The sequence below is a fragment of the Garra rufa genome, chromosome 12 (assembly GCF_049309525.1).
Source record: "Garra rufa chromosome 12, GarRuf1.0, whole genome shotgun sequence".
NCBI lineage: Eukaryota > Metazoa > Chordata > Actinopteri > Cypriniformes > Cyprinidae > Garra > Garra rufa.
In genome coordinates, this window is record NC_133372.1 from 22,272,114 (window position 1) to 22,294,571 (window position 22,458).

Genomic DNA, 22,458 nt, shown 5'->3' on the forward strand with positions numbered 1-22,458 from the left:
GTAGCACGGGTATATTTGTAGTAACAGCCAAAAATACATTGTATGGGTCAAAATTATTGATTTTTCTTTTATGACAAAAATCATTAGGATATTAAGGAAAGATCATGTTCTTTTAAGATATTTTTTGTAAATTTCCTAACGTAAATATATCAAAACTTAATTTTTGATTAGTAATATGCATTGCTAAGAACTTCATCTGGACAACTTTAAATGCAATTTTCTCAATATTTATTGTTTTTGCACCCTCAGATTCCTGAATTTTAAATAGTTGTATCTCGGGCCAAAGATTGTCCTATCCTAACAAACCATACATCAATGGTAAGATTATGTATAATGACTTATGATATATATTATTTATAATAAATCACGATAAAAAAAAAAAAAAAACCTTATGACTGGTTTTGTGGTCCAAGGTCACATATGGAGAAACATCCTTGTCCTTTTCCTAAACAAACATGATTTTCGCAGGTGAAAATAATTGTTTTCAGCAACACCCCATCAGCTTTCACCAAGAGGTATCTGATTGGTTATTGTGAACTTGTAAAACAAAAAAATCAGTCACACCACATCAAGTCCAGATACATTTTCAATTTTTATTTTCCTTTTTGGACAGTTTATTTTCCAGTGTTATCCATAATCGTTTCCTTTGTCATTTTTGCATAATTCTTATAAGGCTATTAAGAGGGCCATTGCTATGGTTTCAGACCAACCTGCATAGCAACTGGAAGACAAAAAAGGGGCTGGACACTGACCCATTAGCAAGAATGAGTAACACATGACATTACTTGACATTTCATTGGCACAAAATGGTCTTTTTTTTCGTCCTTCCAAGTATTATAATCTTTAATAAACATGATTCCAGAATATCAAAAACAAAATGAAAAAGCAGTTTAGTGTACGTTTTTACAGACTTTGGGAACCTTGGGACTCCTATGTGACGAGCGACTACATCCCTGGGACTTCCAAAGCAAATGGCAGTTTGAAAACACTTCTGTAGTGAGAGTCCCTCTTGAAGTTGGAAAGCTGTAAAGGCTGCGTAGAATCATTTCCAGGAGTTAGGAAATTATGAATGGGGAAAGAGACGAGTGAAATGTCTGCAACAAAATGGCTACCCTAGGGAACTAGACGAAAGTACAGCTGGTTACCCATTTCCTATGAATGAATCCGACTTCAACCAAGAAGCTATTATCTTTCAGAGGTATACAGTATGTTTTTTTTTTTTTCCCCAAACCCCATTGCGAAGGCAACTATGAGACAGAGCAGCTTTATAAACCCAAGAAATAACCTTTGTAATGAAATAATGTGTTGGTAATGACGTCATATCAAAAAATTAAACCTGGATCGTTACAGACCTGAAGCATGGCCAGGACTGCTTTCCTTCAATTTGTGATTCTCTCTAAAAACGCAAACAGGTTGACTTAATTTCACACCAATTCAGGTGAACCTGATAGAGGCCACACCCCTTTTTGTTTATCACCTGTTTTGTTTATAAGGGTTGCTGAGAGAGTTATCAAACCCTTATAAGCGCAAGTAATTTGAGCAGAGGAGATGTGCTGATATATTGGGGGCCAGGGTAAGTGATCCGTCCACATCCAATTGGGTCAAATGAGGGATTATAGTAAGGGGGAACCAGGAGGTTGCAACATAACCACTGAAGGACACACATTTCAAAAACGTTTGGGTCCCCATGGTGATGATCTCGCATTAGTCACAGGTGCACCAAAACTGGGGAATTCTTCAGAACTGCTCATATCAGGGGCCTAAAACCAGACAACACAAGAGACAACAGGTTAAACTATAATATTAGAATCATGCGTAAATCTGACTCAATTTCATTCATTAACTGATGAGGGTTTGCGCACACATCACAATTTGGTCAGTTACCTGGATGTGAAGCCAAATTGTCGATACTTTGAAAGTAAACAACAGGATAGACTGCATGGTTAATGTTCAACTGCATACGTTGTTCTGCTAATATATGCTGTCTAAACCACACAAAAAAATGTTTGGAAGCACCAAAATCATATAGAGGAAGGGCTTAGTAAGCAAGAAAGGGTGCAATATTTTGACAAACTAACGGTAATAGGTAAAGGTTAATGGTAAAGATATGCATTAAGACAGTGGTTCTCAATCCTGGTCCTGGAGGACCCCTGCTCTGCACATTTTGCATGTCTCTCTTATTTAACACACCTGATTGAGATCTTCAGCTTGTTAGTTCAGTTCATGGATCTCTCTCCTAATGAGCTGATGATCTCAATCAGGTGTGTTAGATAAGGGAGACATGCAAAATGTGCAGAGCAGGGGTCCCCCAGGACCAGGATTGAGAACCGCTGCATTATGATATTAGCCTAATATTTCGCCTACCTGACCGGAAATATGAACAAACATGAACAATGTCCCTTCTTGCCCTAGAAATTCTGATTTAGTTTGGCCAACCACACATGCCTTTTGTTGCTTAGATAGTTCTTTGCACTCTCCTGGTTGATTTGTTATAACTTTTGGCTGACCATATATTTTTTCCTGGTCTGACGCAAAACATGACAATAATTGACCATTTTCAGTAGCAATAATCCGCAAAATATGCAAGTTCAGTTCAGTGGCATTGTTTACATTCAGTCCCACCAATATGGACGATTGATTGACGTGTCGTGAAAACCCTCTATATGGCACTCAACACATTGGTTTACCTTTTCGTTGCCAGTGGCCCAAGGAGCCTCCCGCACAACGAAGCCCTTGGACGGGCCTCGAGGTTCTTCCATGCTGGAGGCAGTGGAACCAGAAGGCTTCATATAGGCCATTTTGGCTTCATTTTCAACTACGTCAGCCATCTGAGGAAAAAGATGAACAAAAGTTAACTTTTTGCCAATTTATTACTCTAAAACGAATCATTTCATTTTAATTTTTTCTGCCAAAGTATAGCATATTCTTACATATTCCTCCTCCAGGTTTAGAAGGTGATCAATGGCTTCATCAACCTGTTCTGGACGCCCAGTCACAGTCACCAAACTGGGATCTGCAGCTCCACTTTGAGGGAATCGAACGTCAACCTGGAAAAGGTAAAACACATACAGAAACAGTTATTAAACATATGTATTTAAGAAAAACAAAACTCTAATGTAGGGGTGTGCCATAATGACAAAAGAAGAAAAAGTATATTTTTTCTTTATATTTTCTGGAGTTTTGTCAATAACGTTCTAGCAGGTTTAAGTCTGCCTTGGACAGCTGACTCCCAAAGCTTTTTGATATTCTTCATATTCTGTGCAATGGTTAGTTTGCAGGAGTAACCGAAAATAACCTTTCCAATAAGTATAAATGAATTTGTGCCTTTTATGGGCATTTTGACCTTTATAAGGCCAGTTCTTCCCCAAATTAAATATATGCATCATCTTTTGTGTCAAATTCCTAAATTTTAAATCAATAAATTCAAATAGTAAAGCACTATAGGGCTGTTACCAATCAAATGAAATAAGTACCAACATAATGTGTTTGCAGTGCAGAGGTGGCACAGAATCTCAGAATATATTTTAATTATAAACTTAAAATCGCTAGTAGGAGTCATTTATTCAACTGCTTTATTCAAATGGCTGAATGATTCAATAACGAAACACGTTTGCTCCGAGACGCAAAACAGTTCTGTCGTGGCTTTGTTTGGAACCATTTTCATTGACAAAACAGCAAAAACAAGAACTGTTGTGTCTAAAATGTAAGTCAATTAATAATTACTACTTGTTTATTGGACTTTTACAAAATCAATATTACATTTGCAATTGTGTGGATATCTGGAGAAAAACCGTTTCTGTGTGATACAGAGGATATAAATATAAAAGACGTCATACAGGGCATGTTTTGCCCCTTACGTTTTATTTTGAAAAAATAAATAAATTCACGCACTGAAAGCATGAACTCTAAATGCATGTGCACAGTACTCCATCCTACATCTCAGTGTATGCATGCTCTCTCTGGGTTTGTTTGTTTTTTGCAATATACTCAAATGTCAAATCGCATATTGTTTGATGAGCACAAGTTCAATACTTTGCAAGTGATTCAAGTTGTGTCACCTTTACTATCTCACCTTAAACTCATCCATGATTTTGCGAATTCCCTTGCCACGTGCCCCTATGATGCGAGCATGGACTCTGCTGTCCAGGTTGATGTCCTCAGAGATCATTTCCTCCAGTTCATCCACTATAGCCTGAATAGCATCACGTGCCGCCACAGCATTCTGCTCATAGCCAGTAATGGTAATCTGATCCTACAAGACCAAATAAAGAAAAAAAAGTTTTTGGTAATTTCCCAAAAAAACACTTTAAGAAAAATCTGTTTTTTTTTAGGCTCTAGTCTGTTACCTGGTTCTCATCATTCTTCTCTGGAAACTGAATGTTGACCTCATGCTCATTGCGGATTTGGGTGATTATGGCACCCTTGCGTCCAATGATCTTGGGGTGATACTTAGGATCCACAGTGATGGTCAGCTTAAAGCTCCTGAGAGCCTGCAGACAAAAAAATATATATATTTATACATATTAATAAATGATTGCAGAGTGGAAATCATTTACACAATGTTTTTATTTGCTATTCAGGCTTCAAACTCACCCGATCCTCCTGTTCAGCCTGTAGCTCTTTGACGCGCTCAAGAAGACCCTCTTTAGCGCGGTCAAGGTGGGTGGACAGGCCAGTAATGGAGATAATGTCAGACTGTAACTCATGAGCAGGCACTTGAATATTAACCTGGAAGGAAAATATATTGGTCAGGACAGCAGAAAGAAAATCTGTAAAATACTGCAAAAACCTTCAGTTATAAATGCAATGCATATCTCCAGCCATTTGTTGATAACAGGGTTTGTACAGATACTGTAAATCGAAATTCCAGGACTTAAGGACTTTAAGCACTACTTTTTTTATTTTCACGGACTTAAATCAGAGATCTTACTAATCAAACAACACATTCAATTTTAAATTCTAAAAAAAAAATATATATAATAATAATAATAATAATAATAATAATAATAATAATAAATAAATAAATAAATAAATAAATAAATAAACGAAAGTCCTGATCTGATACAAACGATTAGCAATCTGCAATCCAATAGAAGCGCTTTGAAACAGTGACTCATTTTGCAATTGAATAGTTTAACTGATTTGGAGCTTCACCAAACACTGCATGCTTTTTAAAATCAATACAAGCGATGTTGAAATTTGTTGAAAAGTTTTTGCTAGTGAATCACTTGAAATGAATGGTCAAAGTCATGATTTTGAATCAATCGTAGCGGTTCCAGCATAAATGACTCACTTGATTTGGTTCATCTGTTCCTGTTTTTGCATCTTCAGCCATGTTTACGAGACTCTGTCAGTGCTACTATCTGCTTAGCTCTATTGTTTCTGACATCACAGACATCAGCTGTGAAGAGACTCACCTCAAACTCATCCATCATCTTACGGATTCCACTTCCTTTCTGACCTATGATGTAGCGATGAAGCTCAAAAGGCACTTCCACCACAATGGTCACAGGAACCAAAGCCTAAAGGTGGAATATCTGTTATAGCATTTGACAAAACGCACCAAGAACATACAAATAATAACTACTAGGGAGTCGTACCTTCAGCGCTTCAGTAGCAGCTTCACACCTCTCTTTGCGGCCAGAGAGCACAATGACATCACACTTCTTTGGGACTAAAGGATCAACAGGCTCCTTCACCTCTCCATTGGCCTCTCCATTCTCCTGAACTGGAGCATCAGCTGATTGAGCTGAGTAAAACAGAAAAGAATTGATCTTAGGGACTTCAGTGTGGTCATTTTGTACAAGGAAGAGCTGTGGTTTTCATTTCAAAGACAGATCAAGAAACATTTGATTTTCCATGATATGAACTTTTAATTATTGATATTCACCTTGCTGGTCTTCTCTGTCTGGAAACTTGATCTGCACATTGTGGTCTTTAGTGATCTGCTGAATGCGAGAGCCCTTAGGCCCCATTATGGAACGATGGAACTTCTGAGGGATCACGCACTCCATAGTCACTTGTGCATCCTGCAGATTTAGAGAAACATGTAGTCCATTACCTCTTTAAAACAGTACAAAAACTGCAGCCGTCTGACATTAGAATTGTTACATCCGCTCACCAAATCCTCAATCAACTCCAGCATGCGTTTCTTTGCAGCCTCCACACAATCTTTGGCTCCCTTTAGGGTGACCTTATCACTCTGTGAGCCAGTTCGGGGGAAACTGACAATAACGCCACCATACTCATCAGCGATCTCCCTAAGGACTTGGCCACGACGTGCCACGAAGAAACGATGGTGCTTGGGATCCACAATCATGAAATCCTCTACAACGTTATCCTGATATCAGAAATATTATTTAAGAATCATTAGAGCAAATGAAATTCATGTAGAAGATACTCAAAAAAGAACATGAGGACTAACCAAGCTCTTAATAAGTGCCTCCAGCTCCTTCTGTGCTTCTGCTACAGCTTCCTCTGTGCCAATGACTGTGATCAGCTCCTGATCCTTATCTTCAGCCGTAGGGAAGATGATCCTGGCGCCTGTGCTGTCCCGCACCTTGCGGATATTTCCACCTCCTTTTCCGATAAGGAACTTGTGGTATTCAGGTTTGGCACGAAGCTCAACTGTGTGGCTTTTAATTTGCTAATAAAAAAAAAAAAAAAAAAAAAAAAAAAAAAAAAACACAAGCACAAACAACTTTAGTCACACAATAAATGCAAAAATCTTAAGTCGACTGAATTGTTCTTAGAGCAATAATTACTGGCCTTGTGTTTAAAGCAGTTTGAAAACTTGTACTAACAAACCCGGAGCCCAGATGACATTCCAAGCGTAACATCAGCATTACCGGCTTTGAGTTTCAAGTTCTTCAAGGAAACCCATCCCTTAAGACATACCTTTTCTTCTGCCAGGGACAGCAGCTGTTTCTTGGCTTTCTCTACCTCCTCCGCTGGGCCTCTGATTGTCACTGCATCGATGCCAGAGCCCTCTGTTGGGAAATGGATGTGCACGCCACCACACTCCTCCATGATGGAACGCACAAAACGCCCCTTAGAGCCAATTAGGGAGTTGTGCAGTTTTGAGGGGATGGACACTTCTACCTCTGTAATATTTGCCTGCACAGATATTTAGAGAAAAATTCAATTGTAAATACCCTACCATATATATATATATATATATATATATATATATATATATATTAGGGGTGGGCATAGATTAATTTTTTTAATCTAGATTAAATCTTGGAATTAATCTAGATTAATCTAGATTAAAATGGCTAATTTGAATTCTGCTGAAGGCATTCAGAATATGTGTGCTACCCAAATAATGACTTAAAGTCTTTGAGAATGGATCATAAAGCTCATAAAGCTGTTCTATGATAATTTGTTGATGAAAATAAATTATGTTCAATTAGATGTACTTGTGTTTACTAATTAACTAACAATGAAATTATTTTTTCTCCCTATTAGATTGTGTTTTTTTTTAACGTCAACACCTACCCAGCCCATTACATGTTACACCGTACTTTTATTTTGACAGGTTGCCGTGAAGTTTCTGTGTCATACAGTATGATATGATGCTAGTTTTCTCAAATGAAACGGTAAAAGTGACACTCACAGCAGTTTGGGAGATTGAGTTTATCTGTTCATGTGAGATGAAAATGCCAAAAATTACCGGGAGCGTCACGTGTGTTTCAGTATGCTTGTAGTAAAAGCTCGTCTCCGCAATGCATACATACAGCTAGGCAAACGGAACATATCGGATTCATATTAAAACGGTCTTTTTGCATTTCAGTTTTCACATACACTAGTCCATATCGCGATTTGAATTAAGTGACTGACCAACATTTGATTTATGAATCCAAAAAACGACGAATTTACGTGGCATTTCGCGCTATAGTAGATTCGGTTTTCATGAATGGAGGACGACGCGACCCCGTCTGTGTTTTGGCGGAGGAGACGTAAACGCGCGACCATATTCTACAGTCTTCGGTATACATCCGCGTTAAAATATCAAGGTGAAAGTCATCATAGCTTGCATAGTTTAGACCCAGCTCCCAACCCAAATTTGAGAATAGATTAACGGCGATATTTTTTTTATCGCGCGATAAGAGTTTCACGTTAACGCAGCACGTTAACGCCGATAACGGCCCACCACTAATATATATATATATATATATATACACACACACACTACCATTCTGTTGTGTTATAATGTAATGTTTATTACTTTTAAAAGCCATGTCTACAGTCTTCAGAATCATATGATCTGTCAGAAATCAATCAAACTTTTAGATGGAACCAACAGGTTAAACATCTAAACTGCAGTTTCAAAGGGTTCAAGGATTAATGGTCATTTTCTAAAAAAAACATTTTTTTTAAACCGGAGCCCAAGCTCTGCGATACGCATGCACTAGGGCAGCAGTGATAAATCAATGCATCACGATTCATGAATCGATTCCGAATGCATCTCATCTAGCATGCATTTCTGAACTTAGTTTTTAGACAGCAGATGGCACACTAGAGATGCGCGGATGGGCTCAATCTTCACCCGAATCCGCAGCTTCAAATAAATGATCCGCCCACCACCCGCCCGCACCTATATTTTTCTCTGATTTATATAACCGCACCCGATCGTCATATTACACTTATTGTAATTCTTAATTTTGCATGATGATATGATAAATGGATGGTTCATTTTTAACAGCAGATTGATTCAGTTGATCTGCACATCGCTGCACACTTATGTTTAATCAAGTTTACAGGGGTTCACCAGTTTAAGAAATGTCTGATCGTAAAAATCTGCTTTTCATTTTTAAGGTACTGTTTTCGTTATAATCTACTGATTCAAATAAGTAATCAATAATAATTATTATACCACTGCGCGCCTAGCCTAACCTTTTCTCCTCCAACTTAAATTGTCCGATTTCGTTTTGACTTTCTTTGCATGCTCCCTTTTTAAACACTGGGTCGTGAGTTTGGGTTGGTTTAAGACGAGCATTTATGGTTTAATTTTTCTTTGGTAAAATTGTTTTGCTAGATAAGACCCTTATTCCTCAGCTGGAATCGTGTAGAGCTTTTTGAAGCTGCACTGAAACTACACTTTGGATGTCCAACCCGTTGGCTCCCACTGAAGTCTGCTATATGGAGAAAACACCTTGGAATGTTTTCCTCAAAAACCTTATTTTCTTTTTGACTGAAGACAGACATGAACATCTTGGATGACACTTTATTCTAGAAGTGAAATGATCCTTTAACTAGACACAGGGTTTCTGCAGGATTTTCAAATCTTATTTAATGCCTTTTAATGCCCTTTTTAATGCCATTTCTAGCATTTTTAATGCCATATGCAACCAATAACTAACACCCCTGTGTATGAATGCGTTATTATAATGCATTTATTTTTCATGCGGTCTTACAATGAGGCAACAATCAACATATATTACTCTGCTGAACATAATTAGAAATGGATCAGGAGACAGCTTAAAATGTCAGCGTTTATTTGCAGATTTCAAAATTTCAAATATCAAGTCTGAACAGAAAAAAAAAAATTCTGAAACTTCAAACTCTTAGAGGCTAAAACGGTCCGCTCTTAAGTCTGTGTCACACAATTTTGGACCAGCCAGAAGCAATTACCAAACTGGTTCCGTGTTTATCATACTACGCGACAGTGAATCAAAGTTATTAGTGGTGCAACGGATCACAAAACTCATGGTTCGGATCATATCACGGATCGGATCATTTTTCAGATCAGCAAAAAACAAACAAAACAAAAAAAAGTTAGTTGTATATTAATTACTGAATGCTTTAAGTACTTCTAATCCACAGCAAAAACTACTAGCTCAACTAATAAAGTCAGTAACAAAACAAGAACAATTACACAAATGACAAGTGTAGATGAATACAACACAGTTACTAATGAAATCAATAACACTAGTATTCAAGTGCAGAAATTTAATATTTAATTGTAAAATAACTAGTGCTTCTCACTGCAGGTATTTATTTGATGCTGTCTCTTTAAGGCCAAATGCACGTACCTAATACTGGCATGCTGATACTGATCAATACTGATCTCTTTCTCAGCTGTTTCGGTTCACTGAAGACATAACCGACTGTGTTTACTAGAATACAAAAACGGGTATTTAAACATAACTTTGTATGTATGTTAAGAGAAGTTTTAAAGAGGAATCAATCTGTGTCAATCTTGTCTGAATCGCGCGTCTCTCTCTGTGCGCGTGCTCGCTTCAGGTATGTGCGGCAGCGGTAAAAAAAACAAACACAGCGCGCGTGTTCTCTTTTGCTGCAGCGGTCTAAATAGTTTTAATGGGTAAACTGGCAAGACAAAACATGTGCAAATTATAAACTTTTACTCTATGATGGTTAAACTTAACAGTTAATCCGCGAACCACATGCGTACCGAACCGGGATCCGTTGCACCCCTAAAAGTTATTAATTATACAGGCTACATTCAAGATAAATTGGTAATACTTGTTTCTTCAACACCATCTCAAGTTTTAATGCCCGTATAAAACAATTTAATGCTTTTTAATGCCATTTAAGGCCTTAATTTTCGCAAAATCAATTTAATGACTTTTAATGCTTTTTAATGCCCCGCGGAAACCCTGTAGACATTTCAGAGAAGGAAGAAAAAAAAAAAAAAAAACCTCACCAGTTCTTTCTGAATGGCCAGGATCCTGGTTTTTGCTGCCTCACAGTTTGCTTTCTTTCCTGTGATGACAATCATTTCAGAGTTGCTGTTCTCCGCAGGCAGATCAATCTTTGTGTTAGTCTCCTCACGGATCTGAAAAAGAATGCCAGTTAGTAAACGTATTGAGAATGGATGAACATGTAACAAGTCTAAAAAGTAACTTCTTACCTTCTTTATATTAGCACCTCCTTTGCCAATTATGTTTTTGTGGAATTGCTTGAAAATGGGGACTGAGACAGAAAAGCTATTCTCAACCTGGAAAAGAACATAAAAGTAGGGAGGTTTAGGCAATGCTAAAATTGACAGTCATTTTACAGATAGTTAAGCCCAAAATATACTTTAACACACACAGCTTGTCACAGTATACTGATTTGATAACAGTTACAAACACCAGCGTTTGACATATGCACAATATAAAGTTTCACCCTTATCCAGTAAACTCTCCTGTGCTGTGCTGATTAAAATTCATAGCACGCACACTGTGTGCATTGCCTAGTGTACAAGTAAAAAAAATAAATAAATAAAAGTATACTGAGAGGTAAGGCCTGTTTGCATCTAACAATAGTTTTAATAATCTCTATGACAATAGGGAAGCAGGTCACATGGTAGAGATTTTAGATGACAGAACTGAAGCCCATGCTATATAATATAAATAATTGTTAAAATCAATTAAAAAAAAAAAAAAGTGTGTACCATTTCAGCCACCATTTTCTGCATAAACTTTGTGCATTTTTCCACCTCAGTGCGAGGCCCACGCAGTTGTACAATATCACTTTTCTGCGTTGGGTCAGGGAAGTTGATGATGACCTGAAAGCAAGGGCAAAAAATATATATATAATGTTGTTGTTATTTCTCCATTACAACAGACACACAAATGTGCCATTGGAAAAATATGCCTTGCATCTTAAAACATTTACCTCAGGGAACTTATCCCGAACTTCCTTAATTTTCTCCCCTTTCTGTCCGATGATGGCTCGATGAAAACGCTGTTCAATGATCATGTCCTTTGTACGCTCATTCTCCTGTTGAAATCATGACATTCTTAGAGACTTTCAGTCAAGAGTTGCCAGGCAACTCCAGCAAATAACCCAGAGGACTTTATACTCTGAGGCTGTAGAGCCTGCGGATGTTGTTTTTTTTCCCCACACATGCACCTGACTCCAATTTGAGCATTACGCAATCAAATTTACTGCAGACAGTAACCTAAGAAAAATCTTTTAAGACAAATGCAAATGACACATGCACATAAGTGGTAAACCTTAAAGGATAACTAATGCCAAAATGCAACCTGGGCTGTTTTTTTCCATTGTAAACGAGACAAACATATATCTAAAAGCATAATTACGACAACTGAGCCGTTTTTGAGATTGACCGTGATTTCGTTTTGTTTTCAATGGCCGGTGAATCGGTGTACTAGGGGCATAAATTTGAGCGCATCAAAATTAATATTTTTACAACACTAAGAAGGCTCGACACACCAAGAAACTTTGCTCAAAGTATCGTCTGGGTCTCTACACATGAACTCGAGGATTGAGAACATTTGTTTGTGTACACAGAGTTTACTAAAAAGAAAGGTTTTGAACAACTCACTTTCACTGTTTGGGTTTCCGCTCTCAGCCGTCTTGCCAGTCAAGAAGTGTCGATCTCCGTTAGTTAGTTGTTCAAAAACTTTCTTTTTAGTAAACTCTGTGTTCACAATGTTCTCAATGCTCGAGTTCATGTGTAGAGACCCAGGCGATACTTCGAGCAAAGTTTCATAGTGTTGTCGAGCCTTAGTGTTGTAAAAATATCAATTTTGATGCGCTCAAATTTATGCCCCTAGTACTCCATTCACCAGCCATTGAAAACAAAACGAAATCACGGTCAATCTCAAAAACGTCTCGTTTGTCGTAATTATGCTTTCAGTAATAAGTTTGTCTCGTTTACAGTAAAAAAAAAAAAAATAGCCCAGGTTGCATTTTGGCAATAGTTATCCTTTAACCTAAAAAACACTGAAGAGAGAGAATGGTAAACAGAGCCTTCTTTATTCAATTACAAATCTATCCAACTTGCCATGCGTGACGCTAGCTCCAGCAGCTCCTTTTTGGCCTCCTGCACCCCCTGGGGGTCACCCTCTATACGGATCAGGTTGCTCTTCTCGTTGTCAGGTGGAATGCGGACTGACACTTTGTGCAGCTCTTTTATGCGGTTAACTAGATGTGGAGGAGAAAAAAAGGGTTTATGAAGGACATGAATGTGTTTTCATGATCTATTACATGAGAAGTTCACTTCATGAAAGAAATAAAAATAAATAAATTACAGATGTACTCGCCCCCTCATCATCAAAGATGTTAATGCCTTTCTTCCTTCAGTCGTAAAGACATAGTTTGAGGAAAATATTCAAAATGTGGCTTCAAACGATCCCAAATGAGGTTGTAAACTACCCCAGCTGAGAAAGATGGGTCTTATTTAGCAAAACGATCAGTATTTTTGGGGTAGGATGTTGGGGTATGTCGAAAAAAACTCCCTGCTGTTTTACCTTTTTTTGTTAAGGGTGCTTGATCATTGCATGTTCGCTTTGCAAACACTGGGTCAGTACTTCTGCAGCAGTAGGGTGATTTTGCAATGATTTTTGAAGTTATGAGTGGAGAAAATAAAAGCTGAGTTTTTCAGACCCTAACTGTCTTGAACTGGGAAAAAAAAATGGTTCAGGCAGAGCTAGACAAGTTGAGCATTCATGGTTAAAAAGTATATAAATCGTAATTTAAAAAAACAAATAGCCGATCGTTTCGCTAGAGAAGACCCTTCTTCCTCAGCTGGGATAGTTTACAACAGCATTTGGGATCGTTTGAAGCTGCATTTAAACTACATTTTGGAAGTTCAAACTCAGGGCACCATAGAAGTTCACTATATGGAAAAAAAAATCTTATTTACAACTGAAGACAGACAGACATGAACATCATCTTGGATGACAAGAGTGTGAGTACATTATCTATCAATTTTGTTCTAAAAAGAGAAGTTCTTAAACACCAAAACTGCTATACTCACTGTTTGCACCGCCTTTCCCAATTAAGTGTCGGTGGAATTTGGGATCCACACTAATCTCTGTGTAGTCCATTCGGCTAACCTATAATAAAGAATACATGAAAACCAAATTGTTTAGGACACACTGAGACCAGTATATGCCCAAATACACCAAAGCAAGTGGAAGCAATTGTCATGTAATAGGGAAGTTAAAAAGTCTTACCAGATCTGTAACAATGGCTTCAATTTGGCCTTGTACCATCTGTACGTCTTTGGTGGGACCCTCCAGCGTGATCTTATCCTCACCCTCGGTGAACTCAATGTGCACCTGTTGATAAACACTGAGGTTAAGACAATTTTCTTTTTAAAGGGTCAGTTCACACCAAAAATAAAAATTCTGTCATTTACTTACCCTTGTCATCCTCCACTCTCATACATCTTTGGAACAAAAATTAAGATATTTTAAAATTGCCCCATGATTTACTCGCCCTCAAGCCATCCTAAGTGTATATAACTTTTCAGACGAACACAGAGTTAAACTGAAAAATGTCCTCTCTTCCAAGCTTTATAATGGAAGTGAATGGGTGTTGAGTCCAATAAAGTTCATCCAACCATTATAAAAAAAAGCTCCACATGGCTCAGGGAGATTAATAAAGGCCTTCTGAACCGAAGCAATGTGTTTGTTTTAGAAAAACATCCATATTTAAAACTTAAAGCCTAATATCTATCTTCCGCTAACTGTCGTATGAGTGTTCATAAGAAAGTTGCGTTCCAGCAGATGACGCATTGGAGAGAACAAAACACTGGTCACAAATTAAAAGTAAAAATTAGGAAAAGGTTTGTTTGTTTGAGGTTTGTTTTCAGGCATGAAGCATATATATACATACTGTTCTTATGTGAATAAAAGCCTAAATTAAGCCTGTTCATCACGTCTCTTCAAAAGATGGTTAAATGACTCGTATGGATTCATTTTACATCTTTACCCAAGGTTTCATTAAAATATATATAGTTTCAAGACCAAACAAAATACTTTTTTGGGCTTGGAATGACAAGAGGGTTTATACAGGGACATACTCATACAATAGCATCATGCCTACGTATTATTTTAGTAGACTAATATGAATGTAAAACTTAAGCATTTTCAACTCATGGGTGTTACTTCTTGGCTAGAGGCCAGCATCATTCTGAACTACCTGTGCTGGTTGACGCAACTACCGCGACCTTTGTATTGTAAACTTGACACATTACTCCAGTCAAAACCATCAAGCCACATCTACACATTCCCCTTGTTAAGCAAGACAATAGAGAAATCGTGCTTAGCACTAGGTCGTGATTAGCGGAAAGCTGACTCGCCTTGGGCATTTGCTGCGTGATCTTTGCCAGATTCTGTCCCTTCTTGCCAATAATGAAACGATGAAGCCAAGAGGGAGCAGAGACTGAGGACACAGTGTAGCTGTTGGCCTGTACAAAGAAAGTAAGTGTCAAAAGTTACAGTCAAACTGATAGCATTTCTGCAGTAACATTTTCAATACTTTTCCCAAATTAAATCTGAAGGAGAGGAGTGCAAAAGAGAGCTTGAGGGAAGGAATTCTTGTACTGAAACATGGAAGGGGGAGGAAAACGAGCTTGTTTACCTTGGCATACACTTCAGTGAGTGCCTGGCCCAGCCGGTCTGGCTCCCCACGCAGGATTACTGTCTCTGAGCTGCTGTCGAGGGGTGGGATCTCGACCGAGACGCCGGTCCTGTCCAGGATCTCTTGCAGGGTGTTACCCTTAGGCCCAATCACATACTTGTGCTGAGATTTCTTCACCTCCACTGCAATAGTGGTGGCATTCTTCTTCTAAAATGAGCAAAAGGCCACACGGAAATTCAGCCCAGTTTCAAAAGCATACTGTACATTTTGGAAAAGTGAACTTAAGTCCATTAATTATTCTGTCATTGCCTACCTTTTCCTCATAAATCTTCTTGATCTTGGCTATGGCCAGGGCCACCTGCTCTTTCTCCCCAGTGATGACGATCTCTGTTTTGTTCACACTTGGTGGAGGGACATTAATGCGGGCTCCCGTCTCCTGCATCAACTCCCCCACTAGCTTGTTATAAGCTCCAGTGATGAAGGGGTGATATACCTTTTCGATGTTCATTCTCTCCACAGCACGCTTATCCTGCAATTAATCAATAAAAATCATCATTTACTAGGTCGCTGGTTACTAATAAATGAGTAAATGGATCCCACTTTATATTAGGTGGTCCTAACTACTATGAACAAACTTCCATTTAAATTAATGATTTGACACAATGCACTTATTGCGTACATACATGTTTTTACATTGTACTTGTATTTAAAAAAAAATTAAACACCTGCATGCAATTACATCTGTAATTATCTTCTGTAATTATACTGTTGACCCATCCCTTACATCTTAACCCAACCTGTAAACCTACTCATAGAACCAAACCGGTGCCTAACATTACCCATATTACACCTCAATATCAGCAAATGTATTTTGCAATATGACATGAACATAGTAAGCGCATTGTACTTTTTACTTTTTTTTAATGTAAGTACATATCCCATATAATCTGATTCGTATCTGTGTGATCATGAAGTAAACAAAGCCTAAAATTGAAGTTACAGACCTGCTCAGCAGAGATGAGCAGGATCTCATGCCTGGCCTTCTCCAAGCCTTCCTTTGTTCCAGAGATCTTGATGAGGTTACTGGGGTCTTCGGGTCTAGGGATCTGGATCTTGGTGGCAGTCTTCAGCTCGAGCTCCTGTAGCTTCTCCCCACTCTTGCCGATGACAAAACGATGATGTTCCTTGGGGATGGCCACAGTAGCTGAAGCCTGTAGTAAAGTAATTGTAAAAGTTACTAAGGGTATTACCAATTCATTATTCTGGCTGATACAGGTGAGCATTTTCATGACCAATAGCGATAAATGCTTAAAAGTGCAGTATGAATTGCAGACAGCTAGTGGTTTAATTGGTTAATGTTACTGCAGTCTAAATTTAAAATCTCTTTCAAGTGTAGAAATTAGAAAAGCAGCATTATGTCCCTACTGTAGTGTGAAGCAAAAATAATATACTTATGAAATATTAATTTATTTATTTTGCTGTGCAATTGTTTCACAATATATGGCTTTTGCTGCCATTGTTGTTATTATTATGTTCTAATTTGTTTGGCTTCCTAAAACACAGTGAATGAAATTTAGACTTATCACAAATAAAGAGGGTTGAGTCCCCTTTAAAGTTCATGTACAACTCAATTCATTTTTTCTGACTTTAGTTAAGACTTTTAGTTTGGAGCTCTTAATTTTTAGAAATTGGACAATAAATCATTGCAACGCGAATCGAGAAATGCTTCAGCCTCAATTTTGAGATTTCCAAACACATTGAGATTCTTTCTTAAATCGATTCTGAGCTTAGTTTTGAACAGCAGATGACACTGCTCACTTTAGAAACAGCCGTGCTCTGCTTGTTTTCAAATCCGTACACTCACTTGAACCTAAAATAACCATTCATACAATTTGAAAAAAATGAAGCGAATTACAATGTTTATGGTGGGCTGTGTTTACAATACTCTCGCATCATAAAGCATTCTAAGCCGAGGTGAAATTACACAACTTAGACAAATGCACAAGTGCTCTTCAGCACTCTTCTTCGTGAGCATTTGAGTGTGCGGATAAAACTAGATTAGAGCATCTGCTGTTAAAATCTAAACTCAGAATCGATTCCGAAAAGAAATGCGATACATTTGGAAGATCTCAGAATCTATCTGTGAATTGATTTATCGTCCCATCCCTATTAATTTTGAACTCTCAAAGTGCATTAGACAGAATAATTTAATTTTAAAAATGTACTTTTTTTTAGATCACAATAAATATCAAATCGTGTACTTCATATTGCAGTATTACCTTTTTTGATTACCAGATTTTGATATAGTTACATCCCTAATTTTTAACATTACCTGAGTCTGCAGTCGGGACACAATCTCTTTACGGGCTTTCATGACTGCGTCATGCTTCCCAGAGACCATTATGGAGAGGCCTTGGTCTTTAGCCATGGAGAGTTCCAGGTGGGCTCCAGTCTTGTGCATAATGTCAAGACAAACTTTAGCCTGGTCTCCTTCTCCAAACTGGTTCATGTCCTTGTACTTGCGCTCTTCCAGAGGCACATGGAAAACCTGTATTCATCAAAATACAGTCTGTATTCATCAAACCAGTCTTAAATCAATCCTCCCCAGTTACAATAGTGACTCTAACTAGCTTAATCACTGTACCTGGGTGATTATCGATGACTTGAGAGGTTTGATCTTAGACGTCCAGGCATTTCCAGTCTCCTGTACCCCCTCTGGCAAAGGCTTTTCAGGCAGAGGGGGAAAGGCGTCCTTGTAGGTGGGAAGGGTATCCTCATCTTCGGCACCGCTAGGGCCTGCCACAGCACCTAAAGTGGAGAGAATATACAAAATTCAACACTCACTTTACCAGAAAATGGTTAACGGCAAATCAGAAATGGCTAAAGGTGCCGCATACCTTTGACCTGCTCCGGCAGAAGGCCACTGCGATGCTCATTAAAGCTTTCTTGCGTAAGTACAGCGACTGAGCTCATGGTCGAAATCCCACGTTTACACGGAGTCCGAGTGTGCCACTAAGAAAGAAAGATAGCACGTGATTAGCGCATAAAGGAACAGTGCTTGGCTTATCTGTGAAATTACGAAAGAGATAACACAAAATACACATGGGCAGTTAAGACAAAGCATTTATCAACATGGGTGGAGCAGAAATCTTTTCACAATAATTAGTAAAAAAAAATAAAAACATTACTGTACATGTAGGTTAGCTTTTTTTTGGTTTTACCTCACAATTTTTTATTTCAGGTCATTTTTGTGGTGAAATTACAGACGTCTCTCTGCTGACATCTGCCAGACTTTCCCAAACATTTAGTTTGCTTAAGAACCCACCCATTTCTTAAAATTTGTCAAACCCAACCAATAACTAATGGATCAAAGTTCCCATTCTTTCATGACTTTTTAAAGTAATAGGGGAAAATAAGCAATATTTTGGAAAATAGCCACATCACAAAACAGTGTGGTTTGTCCTAAACCATAAGAGAACACTATCAGTAGAAGCAATTTTAATACGACTGATCCATTTTGCAGAAGGTCAAAATTACCCGTCTGTTACTTTGTCCAAGGGCTAATTCTAAGCCATGGCGTTAGTTGGGCGAGCTCTAAAGCTAAGAGGATTTCCCCACTAACCCTTATTTGCTGTACCCCTTGTATGTAGAGCAGCAAAAAGAATATGTTTCTACTTTGTAAATAAAAGTTCCACAAAGCACAACTCGCATTTAATTGAAAACATGCACGCCACACCTCAGTGAAATATCTACTTGGCACACTGCTCCTCTACACCCAGTACAAGACTGTGAGAAAGACAAGATTATAAACGCTGAGGCTACTGTTACAGGCATGCAGACTTGAGTCCTGAAAGACCACTCATTCGCTGTAGAAAATTCCGACGTCAAAGACTAACACAGCTCTTCAAGAATACGAAGTACGTAGCAAAAGTGGCGTTTAGAATGATGCAGTAAAATGGAGGACCATCTTCTACAGATTGAGTAACTCTTGGGGTAATCAACTATAACGCTTGTATTAAAGGGATGGTTCGGATTAGAATTGACTTCATTGCTATGCACTCCGAAGCCCATCTAAATACCCCATCCGAAGTTTTTTTTACCTTAGTCAAACATTTATGGAGATAGAGTTTTTCGAATTGCTTGTTACAGGAGTGAATGGTACATGTGATGTATCTCGTAAATTGCACCACTAAACGTGCAAGTAATCTTACCAAACTTGTACAGTAGTGTAAATAGGTTATGTACTCACAAAACGCTGCATCAGAACATTTGTAAGTCCACCATGAGTGTTTTAAAAACACGTTTTACCCGAGAACTACTAGTCTCAGAAACTACAAGTCGACGTCACTTCCCTGGTTTGAAAAAAGCACGTAAAAGTCCTCCTACTACATCTGTGTGCATGTCAACTTGTAGGAGGACTTTTACGTGCTTTTTTCAAACCAGGGAAGTGACGTCGACGTGTCGCCATTTGTAGTTTTTGAGACTAGTAGGGATCGGCTAAAACGTGTTTTTAAAACACTCTTGGTGGACCATAACCTATTTACACTACTGTACAAGTTTGGTAAGATTACTTGCACGTTTAGTGGTGCAATTTACGAGATACATCACATGTACCATTCACTCCTGTAACAAGCAATTCGAAAAACTCTAATATCTCCATAAATGTTTGACTAAGGTAAAAAAAAACTTCGGATGGGGTATTTACATGGGCTTCGGAGTGCATAGCAATGAAGTCAATTCTACTCCGAACCATCCCTTTAAGTCATACAACATTCCTTCCAGTCCGCTCTGACAATCTGGCCCCTCAACCCCCCAAATACAAACTCCAAACCTCTCCTTCACAGTACAAGGCTGTTTTAATGTGCTTCTCTGCATGCCCCTGCCAGGGCCTCTTCCTCTGCAGGCCTCCTAAAGACTCGGACCCAGAGGCTAAACACTTCAGACACATACATACAGCTCCTCAATGCAGATCAAAAGAGAGCTGATCTACAAACTGAACACGAAAATCCTTCAGATAGTCAAAAAACTAGCTTTTTCATAACACATGATCACTCATGTGATTTGATCTTGGTTAAACAACTTGTGACCCATTGATACAAAGACAAACACACATCTTGTGGTTCAAAACAAACATTAGTCTAGTCAGCAAATTAATTTAATAGTAACGAAGACAGTGGTCAATCTTACCAGCTAAATGGTCAGTTACCAGATAATCCGTCCTGTAAAGCTGCCCGTACGTGTCAGCCTGCCAGCTTTTGCCTAAAAACAGAGAAAATGAAAAGGGAAAAAAAAAAAAAGTCACCATTGATGCAAAACCACTTTAGGTTGGCAGAACTTAGTTACACGTGGCATGATTTGTTTGCATTTCCTTTGACGCTGCATAATTCTTTTTTAAATACATGCAAATGCGAGTCATTAAATAAAATTGAAAATGGTAACTAAAGACTGATCAAGATCAGTCACCTACTTGTTAGTGATCCTTAAACAAGTGTTTTAAAATCTTAAATCATCAACAAGCTTTAGAAATATTATATATTTGTCAAAAAGACTAAAACATGTTAAACTAAACAAAAAACAAATGCGTTTCTTTAAGTGTTGAAATGGCCCAGCGGCTCTCTAGACTTGCTAACGTGGCCATTCCTGCGTATGTCAGATTTAAATATGGCGGATTTAGGTTACATTTGTTCTTAGAATGGCACAAAAAGCAGCTGGGAAAATGGTTTAACAAATGTAACAAAAAAAAATGTCTTCTGTGTGTAAAAACGAGTTTTGTATGTACAGTTTTTTACCCTGTTGTATACATGCGCGCTACGTCAACTCATGACACGCCATGCTAACGGCTAACGGAGTAGGAAAGACGGATTTCTCGTTTAACACTTCATAATTTCACAACGATTCACATTTGAAAATATTTAAATAACAAAATGGGTGGATGGGTACGTATTTAATCGAATTAACAACGTGTTTTGTTGAAAAACATGACAGTTTTTTTGGTTTGCGGCGATGATAAACTTGTCCTGGCTCGACACCAACTCCAGTAAACTTTGAGGTGCGCGTGCGCGATAGTGACACGTACACCAGCTAGCGCGAGCGCTAACACACACTAGATTAGGAAAACTTTACTCTTATTCATCCTTTATATACCTAACACCCCGAGAATGACAGCCTCTCCTAAGTGTACACTGAAAACACGGCCTTTGCTAATAGACCAATGTGGATGTTCAGTCAAGATCAGCATTAGTGACTGTCCACACAAAGTCCACGTAGGCATTAGAGCAAAGGGTGAAACAGTGGGGAGAAATTGTCATGGAGTCGAGCCAGAGCACATTTTCATGGCAAAACACTCCGAACGATGTACGTGTATCACAAGTCAAGAAGAAGCAATGCAGATTTTCGGATGTAAAATGTATATAGATTGATTTGCAGAACGAAGAGTGACTTACTTGTGTTTGTGTTCCCGTCTGCCCTGTGTGGTGCAGAAGCTCGTAGTGAAACTCCACTGGCGAAAGGGAGGAGCAGCAGTCTGTGAGTTATATAGCTCAAGCCTCCTCCAATCACATTTCCTTACGTCACATTGCCCGTACAGATCATCAGTGATGGGCAAGCTACTTGGAAAATGTAGTGAGCTAAGCTAACAGTTACTCTTCATTAAATGAAGCTTAACTACACTAAAGCTACAGCCTTGGGTAATGTAGCAGGCTAAGCTACAGCATCATGGCAAAAGTAGTTCACTACATCTAAGCTATTTTTTAAAATGTCATTTTTCTATTGAACCAACATCATACCAAGTCAATGCTCTCTCAGTGATCAATTAAATTGTCAGTCACACAGGCATACAAGTTCAGTTTAATTGTTTATTTAACCACTCTTCCAAACCAATTTGGCAACAAAAATCAGTATCAGACAGGACTAGATTTATCTCATATTTTGGGGGGTTGAATTCTTTCTTGGAAAAAAACAATGGCACCAGTTTCAGAATATTAAACGAATAAAACAGGGAAAACATGAAATTTGTAAATAAAATAATTGTATACATATTACTGAATAACATAAGTCTATATATGAATGGGTGTTCGTCAACTGAATGCATGTCGTCAGAGTTTACAGTGTTGA

The 22,458-nt window shown here is 38.2% G+C and overlaps 1 protein-coding gene across 1 annotated transcript; it reads right to left on the reverse strand.

The window, feature by feature from the left end:
* Positions 1–573: 573 nt before the first annotated feature.
* Positions 574–21,850, reverse strand: hdlbpa (high density lipoprotein binding protein a). The gene is made up of 28 exons (XM_073851214.1): positions 21,789–21,850; positions 20,533–20,604; positions 18,243–18,357; positions 17,990–18,153; positions 17,678–17,893; positions 16,350–16,556; positions 15,659–15,874; positions 15,346–15,552; positions 15,065–15,172; positions 13,935–14,039; positions 13,736–13,814; positions 12,761–12,900; positions 11,626–11,730; positions 11,402–11,515; positions 10,877–10,963; positions 10,670–10,801; positions 6,898–7,116; positions 6,425–6,646; positions 6,122–6,340; positions 5,891–6,029; positions 5,601–5,749; positions 5,418–5,522; positions 4,594–4,728; positions 4,347–4,490; positions 4,073–4,252; positions 2,931–3,047; positions 2,688–2,828; positions 574–1,760 (listed from the first exon to the last, which is right to left on the reverse strand). The coding sequence occupies exons 3-28, from the start codon at positions 18,316–18,318 to the stop codon at positions 1,668–1,670; spliced, it is 3,819 nt and encodes a 1,272-aa protein (XP_073707315.1). The 5' UTR covers positions 18,319–18,357; positions 20,533–20,604; positions 21,789–21,850; the 3' UTR covers positions 574–1,667.
* Positions 21,851–22,458: the final 608 nt, after the last annotated feature.

Coding starts and splice junctions, on each gene's coding strand:
- hdlbpa (XM_073851214.1), bottom strand. CDS start 18,318: ATGAGCTCAGTCGCTGTACTTACGCAAGAAAGCTTTAATGAGCATCGC. Junction 10,964..11,401: donor AGAAAATGGTGGCTGAAATG/GTACACACTTTT, acceptor GTTCTTTTCCAG/GTTGAGAATAGCTTTTCTGT. Junction 5,750..5,890: donor AGACAGAGAAGACCAGCAAG/GTGAATATCAAT, acceptor TGTTTTACTCAG/CTCAATCAGCTGATGCTCCA.